General features: G+C 32.3%; 4 protein-coding genes across 16 annotated transcripts in view; 2 read left to right on the top strand and 2 right to left on the bottom strand.

Annotated features, from left to right (window-relative positions):
• The window catches only part of LOC127732979 (leucine-rich repeat-containing protein 28-like), a 252,942-nt gene that overhangs the window by 71,551 nt on the left and 154,857 nt on the right, over positions 1 to 26,534 (bottom strand). The window lies entirely within an intron of this gene.
• The window catches only part of LOC127732947 (coiled-coil domain-containing protein 171-like), a 179,481-nt gene that overhangs the window by 47,037 nt on the left and 105,910 nt on the right, over positions 1 to 26,534 (top strand). The gene's annotated exons all lie outside the window — the stretch shown is intronic.
• LOC127732988 (ankyrin repeat family A protein 2-like) lies at positions 8,040 to 18,627 on the top strand. Its single transcript, XM_052242244.1, has 8 exons — positions 8,040 to 8,077; positions 10,161 to 10,350; positions 10,736 to 10,794; positions 13,257 to 13,320; positions 14,156 to 14,221; positions 14,874 to 15,100; positions 15,528 to 15,675; positions 18,393 to 18,627. The coding sequence occupies exons 2-8, from the start codon at positions 10,173 to 10,175 to the stop codon at positions 18,437 to 18,439; spliced, it is 789 nt and encodes a 262-aa protein (XP_052098204.1). The 5' UTR covers positions 8,040 to 8,077; positions 10,161 to 10,172; the 3' UTR covers positions 18,440 to 18,627.
• Positions 21,440 to 26,534, bottom strand: part of LOC127732962 (katanin p60 ATPase-containing subunit A-like 2) — a 48,493-nt gene continuing 43,398 nt past the window's right edge. For all 10 annotated transcript variants that reach the window (XM_052242195.1, XM_052242194.1, XM_052242197.1 and 7 more), the window contains one exon: positions 21,440 to 26,344. In XM_052242195.1, the coding sequence (XP_052098155.1) occupies positions 26,214 to 26,344 (131 nt within the window). In that variant the 3' untranslated portion in view covers positions 21,440 to 26,213. The remainder of the gene's footprint in view (positions 26,345 to 26,534) is intronic.

Here is a 26,534-nt window from a genome sequence, read left to right as displayed (position 1 = left end):
CATAGGGGTAAAATGCAGTTTTGGGTTTATATCTCTGAAACTAAAACATTTAGAGCAAATCTGACAGGTGGCAAAAATGTTCATCAGATTTAGATTTATCTGCCCTGAAAATTTTTAGACGAATCCTACAACCCGTTGTTGGGTTGCTGCCCCTGAGTTAGTAATTTTACAAAAATTTTGCAGTTTTTTGTTATTATCTTAGAATATCATTATAATATCTAATATCTAATACTATTAATTATGATTTTAACCTTATTTTACATGATTTCCAAAGCATCAGTAAATACAGGTGAGCGACACAGGCTCTTGAGAGCCTCTAGTTATAGTTTCAGGACAATAACTTGTGTATAAGTATTGTGATTGCTCTGAAATTGTACCACAAGGTTCAATACCACAAGTAGAAGATTGGGATTTATTGTGGGGGTAGTTGCCCAAACCGTTCAGGAATTAGGGGCCAAAAAGGGTCTTAAACAAGCATTTTTTTTAATTTTCAGGCAAAAACTTGTGTTTAAGGTGGCTCTGGTGTCTTCCTCCATCTTGGATTTCGAAGTAGCAGATAAAGTTTGTCTAGATATTTCATGAAATGTGCAAATTTTGAGAGTAGTATGTAATTTATGTAAAAGACTTTTGATGTAAATATAGAAAATTGTGTTTTTTATCATAACTACGGCTGTAATTTCTCAAAAACACCTTATTTGTCTTTGATTAGATTTTTTTCAACTTTGCCAAATAAGGGGAGATAACTCAGATAAAGTAATTTTTATAATAGAAAGTGTTGTGAATTTACCTATTTTGATATGTAGCAAGAAAACAAGTTCGGTGACCCCAGTTTTTCTTTTTCTTATCTGAAAGCATCTTATAAGAACTATCTTCTCACATTTTATCTTAAAGTTCTATCAAGTAGTTTTCTTTTTATCACACAAAATTTGATTTTCCATGCATAATCTATACAAAATCTGACAATTTTGCACAACCTCTAGCGTTAAAAAAAGTTTTGTGACCCATACTTTTTATTATTATATTGAAAAAAGCATGATAAAAACTTCATTTTGACCAATTATCAAAAAATTCTATCAATTTTAATTAAGATGCCCCAGCCACCTTAAGTTATTGATTTTTCTTAAATTGTACCACAATTTACAAATATAAAATTTCTTCAAATGTTATTTTTTTCGAATAAGGGAGGGGGGGGGGGGGGGGGGGGGGGGGGGGGGGGGGGGGCAATAAACAATTTTTTTTTTTGGAGGGGGGGGGCAATATTTTCCCTCGATTTAAGAAATTGTCAATTTTCCAAAGAAAATTGGGGGTCACAATTTATTTTGCTAATTCTTTGTATATAGTCTGAAAACAGATTTACTAAGTATTGCACAACAGCACAGTGTATTGCACAAAAGCTAGAAATCTTCAATTGAATATAAATTGAAATCATATAACCAATTTCAAGTTCTTTGACTACATTTATTCTGTGTCAGAAACCTATAATGTGTCAAATATTTAATTACAATCCAAATTCAGACCTGTATCAAGCTTGGATATTGTTTCCATTTTTGCCCCAACTGTGTTCATGGTTGGACCTCTGCGGTTGTATCCTGCTGCGCTGGGCGAAGCAGTTTATTTAACTAATTTTCAGCAAAATATGTGATTTGATATGGTTGTTTAAATGTTGCTTGCTTAACATTGCATAATACAAAGACGTAACTATTTTGTGTAATCAACTGCTACAGTTTTCAACTGAGAGCATTGAAACTTTACAGATCGATTGCATAGATATTGCAGTTGTGGCACCTGCTATTATGGAATTTTTTCAGAATATTTAAAATTTTAAAGACTTAAAAACTTTGTCTTTTTTTTTTTAGCAAAATGTCAAAAAAAGAATTGTTCCAATTTTGTGTAATCAATATCTCCTGCAGTTTCCAATGCACATCCTTGAAACTTCACAGGTTGTTTTCAAACTCTATTGAGGTTGTGTTAATTTTATCAAGGACTTATAAAAAAAGATGTTCCCCCATTTTCACTTCTATTTAAATGAAAAAAGGAAATGATTGCCAGGGAGACAACTATCGATCAGACACCAAATGGACTTAATCTTTATTATATACTTAACTCCATTTTTGAAAAAAACATGTGCTGCAAGGCCATTTGAGTCTTTATTCTTATAGCTTACTGTAGTCAATTTTAGCTCACTTTGCTAGTGGCAAAATGAGCTGATGCCATCACTTGGGGTCCATCTAATTGCTTTTCTCATTTTTATTATCTTGAGAACCACTGAATAGATACTTGGCAGAGATGTCCCAGTTTTTGGTGGGGTTTGTGTTCCTCTCCGTGTTTTCTGTGTTGTGTTTTGTATAATGTTGTTTGTCTTTTGTTCTTTTGTTCGTTTTTTTGCCATGGTGTTGTCAGTTCATTTTTAGGCATGAGTTTGAACTTTCCCCTCACTTTTACAAGGTCCTTTCTGAATGTTATTACTTTGGTGACACTTTATTTACAAACATAGCATTTACTTATTTCTGATTGGCAGAACTTGGGAAAACTTTTCATGAACATCTCACCAATAGGAACCAAACTTGACAGGTCTGTTTGTGATAAGGTTCTCAACAGATGTTTTTATTTTGGTACCAATTGGAAATTAATGCCAGCTGAAGGTAAAAATTTACCTTAAAAACCAATTAGAAATAACATTTTGCTTTTTTTTTCAAAAACAAACGAACTGAAATGAAAATTAATCATGCAGAAATGCTCTTTAGAAGGTACTTACAAAGTGTTCTTTATTGTTCCAGATTTAAGTCAAATATAGCTTCAAGGGGCATAAAGGGGGGGGGGTCCAATTGTTCCCATTTTAGAGATCTTTTCAGAACTGGGGTACTACTGTAAACCAAGTTTGTCAGATATGTTCCTTTTTGTCCTTTATAAGTGTAGTTAATTTGGTGAAGATCGGAGATTCAATAGATCTAAGTTAATATTAAAACTCTAAGGGAAAATACATTTTGCTTTTCTTTTCAAGAGCAAGTGAAGTGAAATGAAAACAAACCATGCAGTAATGCTCTTTAGAAGGTACTCAACAAGGGTTGTTACTTTGGTCCTGACGAATAGTACAATATGACTTCAAGAGGCCAAAATGGGATCCATTGATCCAATTTTCAAAGATATAGTCCAAAGTTGCACTGAAATGCTGTAGGGATTTTTTTTATTCATATATAAGAACAGATGAAAGAAAATAATTTTTTAAGCAAACTCTGCAGCAATGTTCTTTAGGAGGGAGTTAAATTTTTATTACTTTAGTCCTGATGAAACGCCTACATTTGCTATTAGGTAAAGAATCTAAATGAGCAAGTCAGGTTCCGAGAAGCCTCTTGTTTAAATTTGCCCAACCAAATATGTACACATTTTTTCTATTTAGTCGTATGTATTTCTATGATGCTCAGTCTATTTAGAGGTCACGTACATCTCCACTAAACCACACAATTATACACAGAATATTCGAGAATGAAACATTTGAATCTATCTAATGTCATTCCGAAGTCGCATATAGTACATAATAGGGCTTTCAGTCGTTAAAGATCAAAGGGACATTCAAGCACATAAGTCGTAAATAAACTGACAACGCCATGGCAAAAAAGGAAAAAGACCAAAAGACAAACAACAGTATACAAAACACAACATAGAAAACTAAAGATTGAGCAGCACGAATCCACCAAAAACCGGGGGGGATCTCAGGTGCTCCGGAAGGGTAAGCAGATCCTGCTTCACATGTGGCACCCGTGGTGTTGTTCATGTAAGTACAAACACGGTGATAGGTCTAATTCGGTAGATCACATTCAGGGAAAAGGAGGATGGGATTGTGGTTGCGACGATTGGAACATATCTGTCGTCATCTGTGAAACAGATATTCCGTAACAGTCAACCAACATGTGATGGCGTCCGTAAAATTTTCGACTGCTGACTACTGGACTGGTGATTCCTTGTGGACGAACCGTCTACCAACAGTTGCATCGAACTTGTGGTTGTAAAAACACCCAAAAGATACCGGTGTCCGAGTGGTCTAAGTAGTCCAACTACTGTATCACTAGCCTGCCAACACTGAGGTTGTGAGTTCGAACACCACATGTGGCAAGTGTGCTGAACTATCTTTATTGACTAGGATTGTCAGTTTTCCTGCCGAAGGTCGGTGGTTCTCTCTGGGCACTCTGGCCTCCTATACCAATAAAAACTGACCACAATGAAATTGCCAATAATGCTGAATGTGGCTAAACACCAATCAATCAATCAATTTTACTATTGAGAAATGAGAAATTCACAATGGGAAAACATTTTTTTTAACACTTGGTTTCTGTCTCATTGTCTAGTGCCTGCATCTCCTTTAATTCACATTTTAATTACAGAATTTGGTAAACAAAGATAACAGAGTCAAGGGTGAGCGACATGTGTGGGACGTGTACAAGCATTAAAAGTGAGGCGTGAGATACCAAAAGGATTTCAAAGTCATAAGTTGAAAACAAACTGACAATGCCATGACAGAATACAAAACACTACATAGAAAACTAAAGACGGAGCAACACGAACTACACCAAAAACTGGGGATGATCTTATAATTAAGAATATATCTACTAAAATATTGTAGGATAAACAAAATGGCTCACTTTTTCAGTAAGGTCTAGATCACTCACCTGCTGATAGAGCACCTGCTAATAAAGCACCATCCGCTGGCGATATGGCACCTTTGAATTGCCTCCTTTTGCCCAGAAGCTCAAGTTTTCAGACACAATTTGAAATATGGGTTTACTAAAATTTCACATATATATTTCATAATCTAATTATCTTTATGCCCTAACTAATATAGAAAGGAAAATTATGCTTTACTCTCCTTGTGTTGTAACTGTTATAGGAGGGGCGAATAGTGGGATAGTATGAAAGTACCATCAGATGTAAATTGGGATAAAACAAAACATTAATAAATAGCTTTTATATGAACAAAGCAAAATGTCTAAAATGCAAGCTCAGCAGTTAAACATAACTCATTATATATATATAGAACTGACCTTAAATAACTGAGCGATATAATTCTGATCCTCATAAATTGACATGATCGAAACCTTTGCACTTCAGTATCAATTGACCATGACTGTGAGAGTCCAGGCTTAATCTTCATAGAAATAATGTGTAGATGCTTAAGCATATTACTGTTACTCATCTTCAGTTGGAGTTGGTCCTGATAATTTTACCCATCAATAAAATTTATGAATGGTATTATGATGTGAATGTGTACCAAACATCATTGACCACGTCCTGTTAAAATGATATTATCACCAGTTTTTTAAACTCAAAGTATCAGCAAACAGAAAGTAGGTGTTTGACAGATCAAAGTCCTAACATGTTACCACTCATCACTGTCGAGATGCTGACCAAAACGATAGCCATTCTGTCCAGTAGTACCTGAGAAAAATGTGACAGAAATATTTGTTGGACAAACTGGCAGACAGAGGGACAGACAAGGTGAATGCAGTATTGCCCAAACTCTTAGAGTAGGCATATAATAGGACAACAAGGCACGAGACATTTAACCACGTAATAAATCGTACATGAGCATTTTTCTGTTCAGTTAAATTCACTGTGGTCATGAAACATTAAAAATAAATGCAGTGAAGATCTAATTGTTGAAATTTTAGGTCCAAACGCTGACGCAAACAATAACCTGATACATTGTATAAACTCACAGGCTGACAGACATCTGATATAGGTTATATAATTAAGGACATAGGTTGGCAAAAATCTGAAACATTGAGGATACAGGATGGCATACATCTGAAACATTAAGTATACAGGCTGGCATACATCTGATAGGTTAAGGATGACGGTTGGCAAACATCTGAAACATTAAAATACACAGGCAGGCAAATATCTGATAGGTTAAGGATACAGGTTGGCAAACATCTGAAACATTAAAGATACAGGGTGGCATACATATGATACACGAAGGATACAGACTGACATACATATGATACATGAAGGATACAGGCTGACATACATCTGATAGTTTAAGGATACAGGTTGGCAACTTCTGAAACATTAAAGATACAGTCTGGCATACATCTGATATAGTAAGGATACAGGCTGGCATACATCTGATTTAGTAAGGATACAGGCTGGTATACTTTCGAGTCATTAAAGATGCACAAGAACACAAGATGAAAGTCTGAAATGAAAAGAACAGGTTTGAAATTAAGAGTTTGTACTGTCTTTGTGGTAGGACCAAGAAAAATGTTTATATCCAGCCGAATTAAAGGGAAGACATCAAAATCTGTACGAGTTATTTCCATTAAATTTTTTACACATTCAAAATTTAAAAACATATTTTGGAAAAAAGAGTGGAGTATACTAAATTTTAGTTGTCTCATGCTTTAAACTTTTCAATTGAATGATTGTGCAAAATTTTGTATTTAAATATACAAGTAACACTGAATCAGATTCAGAATAAAAAATCCAGTGAGTTTACTAAATTAAAATTTAAAGTCCAAACCGGGAACAAAACCTGATGCAAACAATAACCTGATATATATATATAGTATAAACTTACAAGCTGACATACATCTGATACGTTAAGGATACTGATGTTGGCCATCATCTGATATGTTAAGGATGCAGGATGGCATATAATCTTGTTCAAGTATACATATTAAGATGCAAGTCTGAAAAGAAAAGAACAGAACAGATGCTTATAAACTTTAAAAAAAATAATAAAAAAGGGCAGCAGAAATTATTCTAAAGTAGCGTAATAATATGACATCGTCAAAAAACTTTTTGGATAGCTGCGATTTATGCCCATTTCACATTATTTTGTATATAGAAAAATAATTGTAGCTACTAAAGCACTTCACCAAATGTTTCCGGAATATCTCAATGTATTTGGATATGTGCATCAGGTTAGTTCTAGAACAACCAGACAAACTACTCGAAATATACTTTTTGTTCCAAAAAACTAAAACTGATTACTATAAACGCTCCTTGTTGATATCTGGAAGTATTCCATGGAACAATTTGTCTACAAATTTAAAACAATGTAACACAATTGAATATTCTAAATACATATATTGAAGATTATTTTAGTAACAGTATTATAGCTTAATATTTGTATTAGTATTTTTATTATTGAATTTTATACTTTATGTTGTAATATAATATGTATATAATGCAGGACCATATTGTAAACTAGTCTTTCGACTAAATGAATTATCCTGTTGAAATAAAGGAAATTATAATTACTATTAAATTCGACTGACTTAGGACTAAGACGTTTTCCTATGACCATCATAAGACACGGTCCGTGGTTGCTATTTCTGTGAGTCGTATTATGTTAAGCTTGTCTTAGTTTTAACAACAGAACTGACGGTGCATTTTAACAGATGATATGTGGGCCTCCCACCACCGCAATTTCCTGATACTGTTTTAGTGAAAATATTTTCACTTCCTTAAATAGAAAAAAAATATAGCATTGAAGAAATTTTGAATAAGTTTGTACTAATAAACTATTAAAGTGATACTATAAACGTTTTATATTGAAACAGTTAAATACAACACACTCCGAGGTGTTTATCAAAGGGGATGCTATGTTTTTTCTTTTTTTTTTCATGACATTTTTATGGTGCCTATAGGGGGAGGGGTCATATCAACAGGTGATGTTATAAGTAAAGAAAAGGTTGATAGAGACACTTTCTATGGTGTTCATTTTGATTTGTTTGATTTAATTGCGATATTTTTTTGTTGTTATTTGTTTGTTTTATGATCTTTTATATCGTTTATTTCGTTTTTTTTTAAATATATTTTGGGCACTTTTTGGGGTAGTGTGAGTCGGTGGTTGTTTTTATTTTGTTTTTGTTTTATTTGTTTTAAAGATATATATTCAGGTTTACGCAAGGAAAATATTTTTGGGGATTGTTTTTAAAACGATAAAAAAATATTGTGGGGCCTCATTGTTAATTGGTTATTATTCGGAGATTCATACTTTCCCAGACCCTACTTAGTCTATTCTGTTAATATTAAAACTTCCGGTTTCAGTTTCACTTTGGAGTAGAATTGTTCAAAGGTAAATAGTAAACAGTAAATATGTAAGCATGTACTCCTTATTTTTGTAGTTACCGTAAAATCTGTTCGGATCTTCATTTTATATAGAATAAATAGACATTGGTTGGCAGCCAAATCAGAAAATTGCTACGTAATTAAAACCCCCAAAAAGATTAGAGTTTAACTGGGACTATTATAGACCATTATAATCGCATTATACTAATAGCAGGAACATATATATTGTCAGATATACTGTTCCCAGCTAATAGTTAGTCCAAATAATTATGACGTCTTAATAGGCTATTTTAATTTTTTTCCGTCATAATTATTTGGACTAACTAATAGTAGTATAGTCCCAGAGATTAGTTACAAATGGACAAACATGGCTTTGTTCTAATCTAAAAAATTGGAAAAGTTCTAACATCCCCCAGATATATAAAAGTTAAATGCATTTTATGTTTCAGAAAGATAATTTTTTTTTAGAATTTGATGTTTTTTTTTTCCTCACTGGATATGATGGTAAAATAAACAAGCACCTAAATTATAATTGATACTGCCACCAAGGTTAGTCTTTTCACCACTGAATACCTCTGCACACCGCTGAACACAACCGAACACATTACAATACCATATAACATACCTAGATATATTGTTTTCATCTTTATTTATATATTAAACGTACCTTCTGAACAAGGATGAATATGTTTATAAAATATATATACAAATTAATAAGAGATGGCAATCAGATATAAACCAAAAAGTAGTCATATAATGGATGTTGTCAGAACAGTACACTTTCAGTCTAACATTTTTTTTTTAAATACAATCATGTGATAGTCTCACATTAAATAACATGTTTTAACTTATTTGAACAATTTATTTCTAATGATTTCTAAGTAAAGACATTCATGACATTAGGATGATATACAATGAAATGTGTACAATGTAAATCTGGAAAATAAATCGATTGCTCGGAACGTTTTTTTCTATATTTTGATTATCAACTTATACATCAAAATAATGCACAAACATATGAAAAACAATAATAATATGATTAAATTTTATGTAATTTAATCTATTTAATAGTTGCATTGTGTAATATTACTGTTATCTTTAGGGGTTAGTGGTCTTTTGGGGTGTTTGGTGGTGTTCGGCGATGGGTGCAGGTGTTCAGAGATGAAAAGACAGACCCCTGCCACCAAGGACGTATAACTAATATATATATACATCCTTGCTGTCACTCAGTTACACCCTTTAAATCACCTTTTATTGTGTAGATATCTATTTTCCTTCTATTGTCCATATCAATCAATACAATACTATTGTTACCTTAGAGGCGCATCTCAAAGAATTAACCCAACTTAGTTTATTTTTACACCTGCAGGAACGAAAAAAATGCTCATCAAAATAAAAAAAAAATTTATCTTTCTGAAACACTTAGTGTATTCAACTAACTTTTATATATCTTGTGGGAAGCTAGGCATTAAAACTTTTCCAACTGCACATGTTTCTCTGTCCTCAGAGTTCATTATTAGGTGTAATCACAGCCATTTTTGTCCATTTGTAATGATGAACCTAATTCACAAATTTGTACAGTTAAAACATGTAATCTATGGTCATATGGAAAAGATTCAAAGACAATGGATCATAACTGTGGGGGTGAGGCAAAATGATGCCCATGGAAAATAGATGTGCTAATGCTTATACAATTGCCCACCCAATATCATTGACTTGCCATTAGTGGTTTCTGTTGAAGTGACCTTATGATAAACTTAAAACATTTAAACTTGTTTTAAATTTCAAAGTCAAGGGACCATGACTGAGGGGAATTCGTAAATGACCAATTATCATTAATTTTGCGCCAATTCTACTTATACAACTGCCTACCAAACATCATTTGACCTTCCATTAGCATTAGTGGTACACTTAAAATGACCTACAGACATACATCAGGGGGTTGTCTCTTTTTTATTTACTTTTTTTAGGAATGGGGGTTTGTGTGTGTGTTTTTTTTTTTTGAGTGTTTTTCTTGTGGGTGGGGAAGGTAGGGAATGATGATTTTGGAGGGCAACTATATTTGGGGATTTTTTTTTTATCTTTTTAAGACAGTCTTCAGGATGGACAGTGAAGATAAACTTCAGATACAGAAGAAAGATCAGAAGAAGTCACCAGACAGAATAAAGAGGCCTCCCATTCTCTCTCCATTGAAGCGTCCACCATCCCTGAGATTAGTATCACCATTTGATAGTGATCAAGAACTGAATGACCTTGAAGTAGCTTCAGTTTTAGCTGATGGTAATATATTTTGGGTCTTAAAGTTGAATCAGTACTTGAAGATCATAAAAAATTTATAACTTTGAAGTTGCTCAATATAAACAGATGATAAACTATTGGTGGCCTTGAAACTGCTTCACATAAGTAAATGATGATAATATCAATTTCTGTGATGTTTCTGTACTACAGTCATGACATTAGTATTAGAATATATTCAAAATATTGATGATCTTGAAGTTCCTTTAGTATTAGAGCATGCACCTGGTTGTATTATTGTATGCATGTGTTATCCTCATTTTTGTTGTGACAGCTACATTTTACTCCATTTTGTCCATGTTGATATTTGAGTGTTCCCATATTTATATATGTTGCTCTAAGTCTAGCTTTTTTTTTTGTTATGTTTTAGAGTACTCAGAAGATGATTCTTGTATATCACCGACAAAGAAAGCAGCAGATGCATCCAGGGTATGATATTGATATAAGTTCATGTTATGTGTAATATACTTATATGAAATGTTGTGAACAGCCAGGAACCATCCTGCATACAACAGCCAGTTGTTTGTAGCTAAGGAGATTCAAGGTAGTCTACATATCGACACCAACATGTACAGATCAGTGCTACTTATCTCAGTGTCCAAACTACAATGAAATGTCAAACCAAAGTATCCTAGTAAATGATGGAGTTAGTCATGAATAAAAAGAATATGTTGGGTGAACACCAATGATCAGTTAAAAAAACACCTCTATAAATCCATATAATAAAAAACACCTCTATAAATTCATATAATAAAACAACACCTCTATAAATCCATATAATAAAAAACACCTCTATAAATCCATATTATAAAAAAACACCTCTATAAATCCATGTAATAAATAAAAACAAGAGAGAACCCGCTGAAATGTCTCGCCTGCTTTACTGACCATTGATTTTATGTTTATTAAGTTTTTATTACAAGTATCACATAAACTTAACATTTTTATATGCCCGTTTACGGGACGTATTATGGTATACCGTTGTCCGTCTGTCCGTCCGTCGTCAACATGTCGGACATTAACTCAAAAATGCTTTATCCAATTTGCATAAAACTTTGGTGAATTGTTTATATCTATTGACATGAGCTCCCTTTCAATTTTTATAAATTTTAGATTTCACGTTTCCGAGTTATGGGGTTTTATTCATTAAAAAAGGGGGGATTTTCCAGTTTTCGGACAAAAACTCAAAAATGCTGTCTGCAATTCTTATGAAACTTTGGTGAATTCTTTGTATGTATTGATGTAAGCTCCCAATAGAATTTTATAAATTTTACATTTCTGAGTTATGGGGTTTTATTCATTAAAAAAATGGGTGATTTTCCAGTTTTCGGACAATAACTCAAAAATGCTGTCACCAATTCTCATGAAACTTTGGTGAATTGTTCATATCTATTGATGTAAGCTCCCTGTTTATTTTCATGAATTTCTAATATGACATTGAGAATAAATTGAACTTTATTTGTTTATAGTCTGACAACAGATTTACTAAGTATTGCACAACAGCAAGAAATCTTTAATTGAATATAAATTCATTTCATATAACCAATTTCAAGTTCTTTGACTACATTTATTCAGAAACCTATAATATGTCAAATATTTAATTACAATCCAAATTCAGACCTGAATCAAGCTTGAGTATTGTGTCCATTTTTGCCCCAACTGTTCAGGGTTGGACCTCTGCGGGCGTATCTAACTGCGCTCAGCGAAGCAGTTTATTAAAGATCCATGACAATGAGATCAAGGTCAGATAAATCCTGCCAGACAGACATGTACACCTTTCAATTATTCCATACACCAAATTAGTTGACCTATTGCTAATGGTAATTGAAAAACAAACCAAAACACAAAAACTAAACAACCATGAAAATGAGGTCAAGGTCAGATGAAACCTGCCGTATAATGAATTATTTTTACAAATTGTGACTTGGATGGAGAGTTGTCTCACTGGCACTCATACCACATCTTCTTATATCTATTAACATTGACCAATGAACCATGAACCATGAAAATGAGGTCAAGGTCAGATGAAACCTGCCAGACTGACATGTACCCCTTACAATCATTCCATACACCAAATATAGTTGACCCACTGTTTATAGTATCTGAGAAATGGACCTAATCACGTAACTTTATCCTTGATCACTGATCCATGAAATGAAGTCAAGGTCAGGTGGACCCTGTCTGGTGGACATGTAGATGTTGCAAGGAACCCATATGCCAAATATAGTTATCTTATTACTCATAATAAGTGAGAAATTCACATGAAAAAAAAATGTAGTTTTTTTTCAAGCAGTCACTGAACCATGATTATGAGGTCAAGGACAATGGACATATGACAGACGGAAACTTCGTAACATGAGGTATCTGCATACAGGGTATGAAGCATATCCAGGTCTACCTTCTGAAATATAAATATACAAATAGTTTACACTGCTGCCGTCGTCGGCAGAAAGTAATACCTGTCTCGCATACTGCAACTTTCATTGCAGGCGAGACAAAAACCAGGTACAAGAATAATTTCAATTACTGAAATCAAGCTCAAATTACCTATCCTGCTGACATGACATCATGCCACACTACACTCTTAAATTAAATCAGTTCCTAAAAATAGGTTAGCAATTTACTGAATATGTACCACTAGACAGTGGTGTAAATAAATGTGTAAACAATATAGACAAAAGGATGATATACAATTTAATGTATTGAGAGGAGATAACAATTATTTTTTGTATATTTATATGTTGGTGGTCATTGCTGTATATCATGACATTATGTTGACCTCCCAGACCATATTTGATATATCATTCATTCAGAGAAAACTGTACAAACCTTTAGAGATAAAGCTGAATATTTTTCCTTCATTTTCACAGTTTTTGTTTTCTTCTCCACAGCCAACTACAGTAATGACTAATTTACAGAGAGGCAATGTGCAGACAACTACTCCATTACCTAGATGTAAGTCAATTATAATACAGTAGAACTTGACTTCCGTGAACTCCATTACTAGATGTAAGTCAATTATGATACAGTAGAACTTGACTTCATTGAACTCCATTACTTAGATGTAAGTCAATTATGATATAGTAGAGCTTGACTTCAGTGAACTCCATTACCTAGATGTAAGTCAATTATAATACAGTTGAACTTGACTTCATTGAACTCATATACTTAGATGTAAGTCAATTATGATACAATAGAACCTGACTTCAGTGAACTCCATTATCTAGATGTAAGTCAATTATAATACAGTTGAACTTGACTTCATTGAACTCTATTACTTAGATGTAAGTTAATTATGATACAGTAGAACTTGACTTCAGTGAACTCCATTACCTAGATGTAAGTCAATTATAATACAGTTGAACTTGACTTCCGTGAACTCCATTACTTAGATGTAAGTCAATTATGATACAGTAGAACCTGACTTCAGTGAACTCCATTATGGAGATGTAAGTCAATTATAATACAGTTGAACTTGACTTCATTGAACTCCATTACTTAGATGTAAGTTAATTATGATACAGTAGAACCTGACTTCAGTGAACTCCATTACCTAGATGTAAGTCAACTATAATACAGTTGAACCTGACTTCAATGACCACTCCAAAGAATGACCACCTCAATTTCCCGACCATCATTTGATAGCATCGTCTTGTTTCGAAATGTGACAATTGATTTTGACAAAAAAAATTGCTAGCATCTCTGCAAGGTAAATGATATATCATAACTTCTGACTCCTTGCTAGTCTTTGTTAAATAAAATGCCTATATGTTTCCTTTATCTTTTTTAGATTTAAACTTCCACCAGATGGCAGCACAGGGGGAAATAAAACTGTTACAGCAAGAGATAAGTGATGGTTAGTTTTATTTTATGCTGTAAGAGAAACAAACAAACTGCTTGTGAAATTTTTTTTCTACTGCAGCTAGCACACTCCCTGTTGTCTTTTTTACCAAATATAGTAACAAAATGTTATTTCGTGGAATGTGGTTTTCATTTCACTTCACTTTTCTTCACAATCTGGGGCTCGTTTAGGGATGGAAAATAAGTATATTTTTGTTTAAATTTTAATAACTATAATCGTAGCCATGTTTAGCTTCAATATATTAAATATATTAGATCAAGGTCAGAAAAGTATTAATTAACTTTTTTTGTATTGACACTAAAACTGTTGAAGGACTTGGGAAACCTCACCCTTCCCAAGTTTCTAAGCCTCATTCAAAAAAAATATTTTTCTGATTTTGCCATATATTGTTTATATATTTATCCATCCAAATATTTGGACTACAGTTTTGTGAGGGAATCCTGATAGTTGATATATCAGAATGACATCATTTTGTAAGATGATTGAAATATTATGAACAATGGCAATTTCGAATGAGGTCAAATGTTATATCTGGGTGTAAGGAGTGGACCTATCTGATAAACATTGGTTTAAATTTGGGTAATATGATGTGACAATATCTAAAGGGAAAAGCAGGATGATGTGACTAATTTAAAAGAAATTGTAGGAGCAGATGTTAACAGGTGTGATGATATTGGTGGGTTGACAGCTTTATTGTGGGCTGCAGCTTATGGTCAACTGACCACTATAGAATTCCTATTAGAGCAAGATGGCGACCTGAATGCTGTAGGAGGTAATGGTGAGAACTGTCTCCTGTTAGCCAGTGCTGGAGGATATAAAGATATTGTGAGGATGTGCCTGCAGAAAGGACAACATGTTAATTATGTTGACGAGGTAATCTTGTTTTATTTATTCTACATCGTACTTTCACTTTGATTTGACAGGGGAATTTGTTATAAAACAGTAGAACTTGACTTCAGTGACCATTACCTAGGTTTGTCATTCCAGAAATGTGACTGTAACAGTCAAAATTAAAGAAATTATTATAAGCCTAAGGATATCACCCTACATTATTTTCTGCTTAATTCTGATTTAGTGCTTTCTATGATGTATTTTATTCTTCCAACAGTTTCAATATGCATATGATGAGTGTGTCTTGTGCTCCTGTTTACTTATATGCTGCTTCAGGAATCTTAGTCTACAAAGGCATTATGAATCTTATGATATTATTATTTTGACAGGTAGCTCAGCCTTGATCTATATTGCATGCAGAAACAGGCTGGTGTTGAACAGATTCTGAACTGTGACATATTTTTTTCAGACAGGAAGCACATCTCTGATGTATGCTGCCTACAGGAATCACCCAGGTGTTGTTCAAGTTCTGTTAGAGCATGGTGCTGATATGACCATACAAAATGAGGATGAAATGACAGCTATGGATCTGGCAGTAGGGCAGGGTAATACAGCAGGTATGAATTGAACTTTAAATGCAGGCAGTAAATATAGAGCTGTAAAAAGGTCATTTTATGACCATAAAGCTAGCAGTAAGGATTAAATCTGAAAATAATTCTCAACAATAAACACTAAGTGATACAAAGTTTGTTATTTTATAGTCCGAGATTGGTCTGATGTCTGACAGCCTTTTTTAAGGACATGCTGGGCTGGCCATTGGATGTCAGAGTGAAGTCCATATAAAAAACATGAAAATTACCTGACCAGACTTGGGGCAGCAAGTTTCTGTCTGTTAAAAATAGAGGGTTGAAGGGAAAACGTTTTAGTTTGTGCTACATGAGTAAGTACTTAAATAAAAGATACATAATTGTGGAGTAAAATGAATAAGGAATCAAAAACTGTAAACTCACAAATTATTGCGATTTTTTTAGAATGGACAAAAATGCAAGATTAATTATTGCGATTGCAGGAAAATATGTGTACAGATATGTGTATCTGATATCAGAATGCGAGTTCTTCTTATTGCAATACTCCTCCAGTCGCATTATTCGTATTAACAAGAGTGCACACGCTGAAATATCTCGCATTCTTTACTAACCATTGATATTATGTTGATAGTCCTAAATGAAAGCTTCACTACAACTATTACATAAACTTAACATGATCCAAGAAAATAAAGTCAAGGTCATATAAACCAAACGAGAAATACATGTACACCTTACAATCATTCAATACACTAAATATAGTTGACCTATTGCTTAAAGTTTCTAAGAAACAGACTTAACCAAGAAAACTAAACATTGACCAATGAATCGTGAAAATGAGGTCAAGGTCAGATGAATCATGCCAGGCAGACATGAACAACTTACAATCCTTCCATACAACAAATATAGCTGACCTATTGCTTATAGTTTAAGAAAAACAGACTGAAACACATAAACTTAACACTGAGCAATGAACTGTGAAAATGAGGCCAAGGTCAAATAAAACCTGCGAGACTGACATGTACATAGAAGAATATTTCCATACACCAAATATAGTTGACTTATTGCATATAGTATAAGAAAAAAGACCAAAGCTCAAAAACTTTACTTTGACCACTGAACCATGAAAATGAGGTCAAAGTCAGATGACACCTGTCAGTTGGACATGTACACCTTACAATCATTCCATACACCAAATATAGTAGACCTATTGCATAAAGTATAAGAAAAACGGACCAAAACACAAAAACTTAACTATAACCACTGAACCATGAAAATGAGGTCAAGGTCAGATGACACCTGCCAGTTGGACATGTACACTTTACAGTCCTTCCATACACCGAATATACTAGACCTATTGCTTATAGTATCTGAGATATGGACTTGACCGCCAAAACTTAACCTTGTTCACTGATCCATGAAATGAGGTCGAGGTCAAGTGAAAACTGTCTGACAGGCATGAGGACCTTGCAAGGTACGCACATACCAAATATAGTTATCCTATTACTTATAATAAGAGAGAATTTAACATTACAAAAAATCTTAACTTTTTTTTCAAGTAGTCACTGAACCATGAAAATGAGGTCAAGGACATTGGACATGTGACTGACGGAAACTTCGTAACATGAGGCATCCATATACAAAGTATGAAGCATACAGGTCTTCCACCTTCTAAAATATAAAGCTTTTAAGAAGTTAGCTAACGGCACCGCCGCCGGATCACTATCCCTATGTCGAGCTTTCTGCGACAAAAGTCGCAGGCTCGACAATAAAAACCTCGCAATAATTTCTGAATTACAGTAATGTATGATTTTATTTTCTTGGAAATGGATCTATTACAATTTCAAGACAGAAACTTGTCCCCCCAAGTCTAGGTCTGCAATTTCCATGTTTTCTATATGGATTGCCCTCTGATGTCCAGTCAGTTCTAAAAAAAAGCCATTAGATGACAGAGCAATCTCAGATTATTTACTTTATTACAAAAACTTTTTCATTCCAATAAAATGTAGAATACTATATTGCATAATTAATTTTATTTTTGGGATATCATTAGTTGATATCCTTTCACAAAATAAGCCATGACTAAATTTATAATACTTACGTACAGCATATCTAAATCCTTAATTGCCTATAATTTTTCACGAAATTACCCATTGTCATATTCAGACTGATTTGGCATGGGGGTTTCTTCGTTTAATTTTCTAAAGCACAACAGTAGCAATATAAGTTTTTATCACCATGCATCATCTATGAATTATAAAAAAAAATGTATCAAATCAACAACATTTGATCATAATGCAATCCAGGGTTTGAATTCATTACTTGATACCATTAAATCCATCTCCCAGCTTCACAAGATTTAAAAAGATGTCAAATTTCACTTAAAGTGTACCAGTGAAGAATGCAAAAGAAATGTTGTCTCTAGATAAAAGTTTGTTTAATGTTTGATGCATATTTCTTTATTACATACTACCATGTTCTCATTGCGTCTGATGTTTTACCCTTGAATACCCACATACAGCTGATACTTATAAAGGATCCCATTGGAAATTAGCTGTATGGCTTTCATGGGTTATCCGTGGTTTAAAAAAATATTCAGCATTGTTATAGGATATTGAAACTTCAGTGTTCAATCAAATGTTTTATGTTTTACTTTTTATCGAGTTATGATTTTTTAATCACAGATATATATTTTTGATATTTTGAAACTAATTATATTTTATCTTCTACAGTCCTTTTTGTTATTTCAGTTAGACAGACTATAGACAAACATATGTTGTCATTATTTGGAGAATGACAGACATTAGATAATATCTATGTTCTTACACTGTCCACACACAAACTAGGAACAATTTCTTGGTTAGGATAATGGATGTTATGAGGATGATGACAGTCAGCAATTACACGCTTACACAGTTACTGGTCCTGATAATATTGACATGGTTTCAAAATCAAAGGAAAATAAATGAGGAAGTTCAAACAAAATTGAATTGTATTAGTTCTTTTATTTCAAGAAATACAGAGATTGTGCAATTGCCAATGAGACAGGCACCCAACAAAGATTATTTAGGTGAACTTCTTAAGGTCTATGTGCAAATGCCAAATAAAAATCTTCTTAAGGAATATAAAAATAAATGTGAAGAATGTCCATGGGACACAGATGCTCCCTCTTGAAAATATACAGCAAATTCTGCATTTTTCAATTAACAAGGGACATAACTCAACAGCGAAAGTGACGCCATCCAAATTCAAACTTGATCTGTATTTGGTGGAAATAAGCATTGTGTATAAGTTTTATAATATTTGGTTGAGGCAAACTAAAGTTAAAGTGCAGAAACAGCAAATTTAGCAATTATTCCATTTATAAAGGGACAGAACATCGAAAACAGTAAAGTGACACCACACAAATTCAAACTTGATCTGTGTTTGGTGGTAATCATTGTGTATAAGTTTTATAAAATTTGGTTGAGGCAAACTAAAGTTAGAGAGCGGAAACTAATTCTGGGACGTACGGATGGCCAAGGGTAGAACTTAATGCCCCCTCTTAGGGGGGCATAAAAATACATTGGTTAAGGTGGGTGCCAGTGTGACACAGTTAACAAACATACTTCAAAAGAAACGTGGAAAAGGTAACACAGAATGTTGTATAGCAAGTGTAAAAGTAGCTCATGGTGACCTGAAAAAAACAGAAAATTATGCAGATGTTTTTGATAGGGTTGTTGCCAATTTTCTTGTCTATCCATCTTTTTGTATTTGATTATACCGGATACACTCATATTACTGAATATCTTATCCGTAGACCTATGATTATTATGAAAATAAGAAGATTTTGTATGATTGCACATGAGACAACTATCCACCCGAGACCAAATGACATAGTTGTAACTGAGTTGTAAGCAACTATTGTCTGTATTTTTAACCTAACTAACTACCTATATGTGGTGTTGGCTGAAACATAGCCTGATTTAATATTGGCTTCCATCAGCAACTTCATATGAAGTGATAATATATTAGTTTTCATATCTGCATCAAAATCACAAGTTTAGAAATATACAACCTTGTCAATATCTTTATGTTTAGTGCTATTTGAAAATTTGGTGTTCATGCATATCTTTGATTGTTTCTATAAAATCTACTCTCAGCTTTTTTAGACTTGGGACTATATACAGCTAAACATATATTTAAGGCACATGTCTATTGTTGAGGACTGTATGTTGCCGTTTAGACATCTTTTAGTCAAATGTTATGTTGATTTGCTCTTTTATTGACCTATACCCAACATATCCTCTTATTTAGATCATCTGATATGTACCGGTAAACAAAAATAAGGAGATGTGGTATGACTGCCAATGAGACAACTATCCACTAGTTATGAAATTGAAATCATAATGGATTGTAAGTATGCTTTATTTTATTATTTTGCACTTTTATGACTTGATTGTGATTCTTCAACAGCAGTTATTTAAATTTTCTGACCAGTTGAACAGTTTGATTTGATGAAACAAATTGCAATTTGGTCAGAATTTTAAATGAACTGCAATAGTTGGACAGCAACACTTTCAATCAAGTGACAGTATTAGTTGGAAAGCAGTTAATATCATTTCTAATTTTGGGTTGACTTGATAGTTGGAAAGCAGGAAATACCATTTCTACATTTAGTTTGACCTATAGTTGGGATTCACATACATTTAATAACTCTAGTTTTTACACATTTATTTTATTGTCCTCTGCTCTCCAAATCAGCACAAATGGTTAAGCTCAGTCACTTGTTAAAATTTAAACAAGTCCAATATAACTACACAAGAGATTTTTTGTTTACGCACTATTTTTCTGTTCCTCAATTTGAGGCCCATTAGGGATATTGACCCATATCACAAAGGGAATAGTGCAAATATTTTAACCACAATTGAAGAGATAAGCCCCTTCTACTGGTAGAACTTTAATCACAACCATTTCCAATGATAGCCTGAACAAAAAGAATTAATCTTCATCACTATTTCAGAATCTGTGACACTTGACCTGAGATTTTGTGACAGTAATTATTGATGTTAAACAACAATCCCTTTTGCATTGATGCTACAGACATTTTCTCTTCTGACCTCAAAATTTAGGGGAACATGTGTGATGACCAGTAATGGCTGACAAAAATGATAAGGTGTATTATGAAATGAAACAGTAAAATGTTAAGCTAATTCATACAGAGTCATGATTACTTCTATGGGTTGTACTTGTATTGATACACAAATGTTGGTATTTTGATATATGTTTTAACTCAAAATTAAACTACTACTTCTACATGAAAGATTCTTTTTCTGAATGGATATTTCTAAAATCCATTCCAAATATGTTCATTGATAGGTTTTTTATTCATCTTTGACTTGAAATTGGCTTAAAAGTAAGGAAACCCATTTATTGACAGATAAAATGCATGCATTAACAATATCATTCCTTTTCACACTGTTCTGCTTGTAATTACTAAGGCTGATACGAGTTGTTCTTTTAAAATTTAGGTTGAGTATATCAAATTTTCATTTGGACCTACAATGGCATATCATACAAGATGTATTCAATGATAAAATATCCTTTTCAGGATTTGTATAGTACAAGATCTTATGGATTGATTGTTCCTTGCTTAACAGAACTTAATGCACAACTCAACCTTAAAATGTAGGTCAAGGTGACTTTATTATTCTGCTGACCAACTGCTCCGAGAGAGGAAGCCAATATTAAACATACTACAAGTTGTTTTCTTGTTCCTTTTATTCATTCTAAGGCCATCAATAAATAAAATAATAACAAGGCTTTTAAAATTTTATATAGTAAAAATAAATATATAAATTTGTGTATAACAATTCACCCCATTAACCCTAACCAGTGTTTGTTAAGACTTGTATGCAAAATTGTTGGTCAAGTTTTACAGACTGAAATTGACCATGGAGTCCTTTGATTTTGTGAGAAAAAAAAAATTGTGTATTTTTTTTTCTGCAAGAGTAATGAATTTTGACACTGCTTCAAAATATGAGATTGTGGTTAACTGTTCACATGCAAGTGTCATTATTGTGTTATTATTATGGCTGAATATTAGATTTCATATTCATTGAATTATATCTAGGTTAAGAACAAGTGACATCTTTCTTAAAAAAAATATGGATTGTATATATCTTTTACATTTAGGAATATCAATTTTTCTAAAATTTGCCTTCACTGATGGAGTGTCATACCTATGTTTCCTTCTCTAATTTTTTAAAGTAGGGAGGAAACAATAATGACTCAAGAACATCTATCCTGCATGTGACCATGTGTAATATCTAATATTTACTGTTGCATTGTGCAGATATCATTAGTTAATCATTAAAGCAGCTAAACAGCAGTGATTGCTTGAACAATGCCAAATGACTTTTTTTTCAAGGAGTGTACTTTTAATACTGAGATCATGTTTTCATATATTCTATTATATGAAGAATGACAAGATAAAACTTGTTTGAAATTACGCACAAAAAGTACTTGGTAAATTTACTAGGGAGTAATTTCCCAGGAACTACATTTAACTAACGATGAAATAACTTCACCTCTACTATAAAAATATCTAAACCATTGGCAACTAGTTTATTTTTATTTTTTCTCTACTGTTTCAATTTCCTATTTTATAATAAGAATTTTGCTAACTGATTTTTAAAAAGACTACATGTAAACTAAAATGTATCCCTCATTTTGACAAAACCGGAAAAACCTAAAGGATTCCTATCTGACTGCATCAAACAATCACATTTATTCCTGTGCACACAACAAAACTAAAAATGTCCTTTATATTTTACAGATAAAATGCTCTGACTAGAATTAATATTTTTGTATCAATATCATTTTTCTATTGACAAGGAACAGTGGGGACATAAAAGAAAAAAAAAAGATTTTCTATCAATAACACAGTGTTTATTGTTTCCAAAAAGAACAATAAATCATGTCTATCCTTTCTCTTTTAAAATGAAAATTTAAAGATATTATAATGCCAATTTCAGAGACTGTTCATCTTTTTGTCCACCAAAATAAAATCTGGAAAATACTTTCAATGGATGTATCTATCTATAGAAAGCCTGCCACCACCATGACCAAAAGGAGTAATACAACATCAACAACTAAATTTAAGCCTATATATTAATATATCGAAATTCTGAATACAAACTAGTGTGTACTACAGCAGAAGGCCACTTTCTAGGATCATTGATTGAGTGTTTAGTATGGTTTATCAGTGGTCAGTTTAACTGGTGAAAGAAACCATAATCATATACAAGTTAACTAACAAACTCTACCACACATTGCTCAATGAAGTATACCTTCCATTTTTAAATAACTGGAGCAATTCTGATAGTTGTCATAGGGTAAAGTTATTTGAACAAATAGTTTTCAACTTTGAAATTTGGCTACCATGAATTACAAAGATATTTGGTAGTTTAATATAAAATTTTACAGCTGTAAAGAAAATTTATACAGCCATTATATTACATTATTAGAAATTCCATTCAAATTTTAAAGGAGAAAAATTTTGAGAATTATCAATAAAGGTTGACCCTGACTATCATCAAACTTTTGTTTTTATCTAATTCACCTCTTTTTGACTCTTAGCTCAGCTTGTGTCCCACAATTTGATTTTAGAATACAAAATATTTATTAGTAAGTTAAAATTAACCATTTTTATTTTCCTGAACAAATACCAGTATGCAATTTGTTTAAGAGGTATGTTTTTATTTGATTAAATAATAGTTAAAAGGAATAGTTCTGTTCTCTTAAAATACACATACATGTAAATGTATTCCTTAATATTAATCAACCTTCAACATTAGAAAAATCTAGCAATACAATAATATCATAGTTGCAGCATTTAGAAATACTGAAGCTGGACTATTCTATCACACACTGTTCACTACACAACACTTTAATACTGATTGATTTATTTACACATAATTATAAATAACTACATTGCACTCATTTGATGCTACAAGCACATTAACTTAAGGTTTATAATTGGTGATTTAATGGGGCTAACATTGCAAAAATGTACAGTTCATTATTTCAAGATCATATCTTGAATAATTTTTAACAGAATGAAAAATTGTTCTGTTACGGTTAAATTTCTTTTCATATACAGTTGTATTTCTATTCAAATGATGATCAATAATACATATAATTTCTTATAAATTTGTATTACCTATGCTTTGCGATAAAATATCCTGATAAGAAAAAATTTAAACGTTAAGCCAAAAATAGAATAATTTATCAATGTTAATATGGAAATGTGTAGTAGAGATCAGCAGACAATGCCTTCAAGAAAACAGCTGTAGAAAAAAAAGGGAGGTAACCATTTGACATGTGATCACAAGTAATTTCCTCCATACAGTATTGTATCTGATACAAACTGCATAACCTCTAGGTATCTTGTACAAAATATATGAAATAACCATAAATACAATAAAAACAATTATTAAAAATAATAAATTATCAACAAAAATTATTATCACAGACAGCAATATGTTTTTGGACGGAATGCTACTAAACACTTTTAATGTACATATGGTAGTATTTTGAAATGCATTGGAGGTGTGAAATTAACAGATATAATTTTATAATCTGAATGGAATGCCTTCAAGGATTTTAAATTATCAATGGTGTCATTTGGACGGAATATCAAAGAAGAAGTATTTTGTTATCAACAAAAGACACCAGTATTTGGATTAAACATCTTACTATAATGTTGAATGTAATCAACAGATGATTAACACTATTTGAACAAAATGCTTTAAATCTGATGGCAATTACCAAATAGAAGACATTATTTAACTATATTGGCAAAAGGCATTCTTATATACCTAATATAAATGTCTTCTCAAAATTGAAAATTCTCTGAAATTGCTGTTAAGATTAACCAAAAATATATTACATTTCTAGCTTGTTTATAATATGAATACTGGGAATAAATGTAGGAGGTCAAAATAACGTGAACAGTGATAGTTCAATTTAATGAAGACTATAAAAAGTATGATTTAAATAAATAATTGAAGTGTGATTTGAACTGCTGATGTTATGAGTATCCATTTTGTACAAGGTACAAATCATTCAGTAAAATGACATGAATCTGAATCTGAAAAAGTCTTCTTTATTAAAAATGTACATTGTGAGTGACACAAATGCCAGGATTCTAGAAGAATGAATTAATGTCTTCTTTTACGAAAAATGTACATTACAATAATCCTGACCATGTGTTGACTTATATAATAACACAATTAAATTGGGAATTAAACAACAGCAGTATCATTTTTTGAGGTTATCAAGGGAATTCATTTAGCAGTAATTTTTTATACAGCAGCACTTTATATTTGCATTGAACTTCATATGAACCAATCAACTTGTAAATATATGTAGCTAATCAGATTTTGTTTAATTAGGATTGGGTCTTTATAATTTCAACCAGTTAAATTTTTAAGGTATTATATTTTTAGTAGAATTTAATATGCAATAATTTTGTACATAAAAGGAGTAGGGGCAATAAGGCCCTTATTTGGCCCAAATATTACTGCAAATTAAAAAGTTATCATATATATTCTTAAATTTGTCCTCACTAGACTAACAAATTCTACATTTCTTGAGTTACCATGGCAACAAACTATGATGGAATTTGTATCTTTTGTAAAATTTCTTGATTTTCCTTGTTTTTCGTCAAGTTCAAAGTATATTTTAGATTGGCAAAGTATGAGCGCACCAAAGAAACAACTTTATACTTGGTGAGATTATGTCAATAGTTATAATAAAACTTCTCTTCAATTATTTTGTTGTTTCTTGGCTGCGCATGATATTTCCACAATGGAAATAACAATGGAAAACTGCATAAATTCTGTATTTTTCATCGTTTTCATGAAAACGGTACACATCATGATGTAAATGTGACGTCATCAGATAAAAAATCTTATGTTTTTCATTTATATTTCATGACTCTATGAATTTCCAAACATTATGTGCCAATTTGCAATAGTTATATTTTCTTGGGCCAAAACGGGGCCTTAATGCCCCTACTCCTTTTAAATGCAAAAACTATTGAAAGCATGCAATAATTATTGTGCTATATAATTCAACATTTGCAATAAGTTTGGCCTCTACAAAATAGTCATTTCATGAAAAACACCTGCTATACAAAATCTATAAAAATACAGATTTTTTTAAACATGCATTCTCCTCGGGAGATGAATTCGCTAAAAAATTTCTATGTCAAATACTTAACACATGGTTTACATAGAAAAAAACATTCTTATATCCTCAATAAATATCTAAACTTAAAATGTTCAGGCAAAATCATACTAATGTGATATATGTAATAAATAGCATCCAGGCTTTCCATTCAGACACAACCTGATTTATTTTCTGTCTCACACATTAGGCACACAAACTGCTGACTTTCAATCCATGAATACTGTAATGTTTGGGTTCGACGGAGGAGCACTTTGACTGAATCTCTTATCATTTATATGCACTTGCAGTGTTTTTACCAAAGAATGTGTTTCTCTCGAGAGAATGATTCTCTTTAACTATATTGACTCATAGTCTTTTTGCCATTGAGTGTATTTCTCTTTATTTATACTAGCAGACGGTCTAGTTCGTTCAATAGCTTTTAAAACATCTGTAGTAGTTATAGTGTCTAAACGCAGATGTAACTCTCCTGTTAAAATACAAAGTTACATATAATAAGAAGTTTTTTATGAAAATGTTATTATTGAATTCATTTTAAGGGCTGCTCCAGAATTAATAGTATGGGTAGGTCTGAAGGCACTTGTATCAAAATTTGAAGAACTGAACAGCTATAGGAAAAAATCTATTCAAATTTTATGCTGGATAAAATAAAGAGTGCC

This window comes from Mytilus californianus, unplaced genomic scaffold (assembly GCF_021869535.1).
Source record: "Mytilus californianus isolate M0D057914Y unplaced genomic scaffold, xbMytCali1.0.p SCAF_3, whole genome shotgun sequence".
Lineage (NCBI taxonomy): Eukaryota > Metazoa > Mollusca > Bivalvia > Mytilida > Mytilidae > Mytilus > Mytilus californianus.
The sequence above is the reverse complement of the archived record's forward strand: the minus strand, read 5'-3'. Positions and strand labels throughout refer to the sequence as shown.

Bases quoted from the DNA above. Each gene is read 5' to 3' on its own strand.
- LOC127732988 (XM_052242244.1), top strand. From the start codon at position 10,173: ATGGACAGTGAAGATAAACTTCAGATACAGAAGAAAGATCAGAAGAAG. The intron at 10,351-10,735 runs GTAATATATTTT...GTTATGTTTTAG, and splicing joins AGCTTCAGTTTTAGCTGATG to AGTACTCAGAAGATGATTCT. The intron at 15,676-18,392 runs GTATGAATTGAA...TTGTTATTTCAG, and splicing joins AGGGCAGGGTAATACAGCAG to TTAGACAGACTATAGACAAA.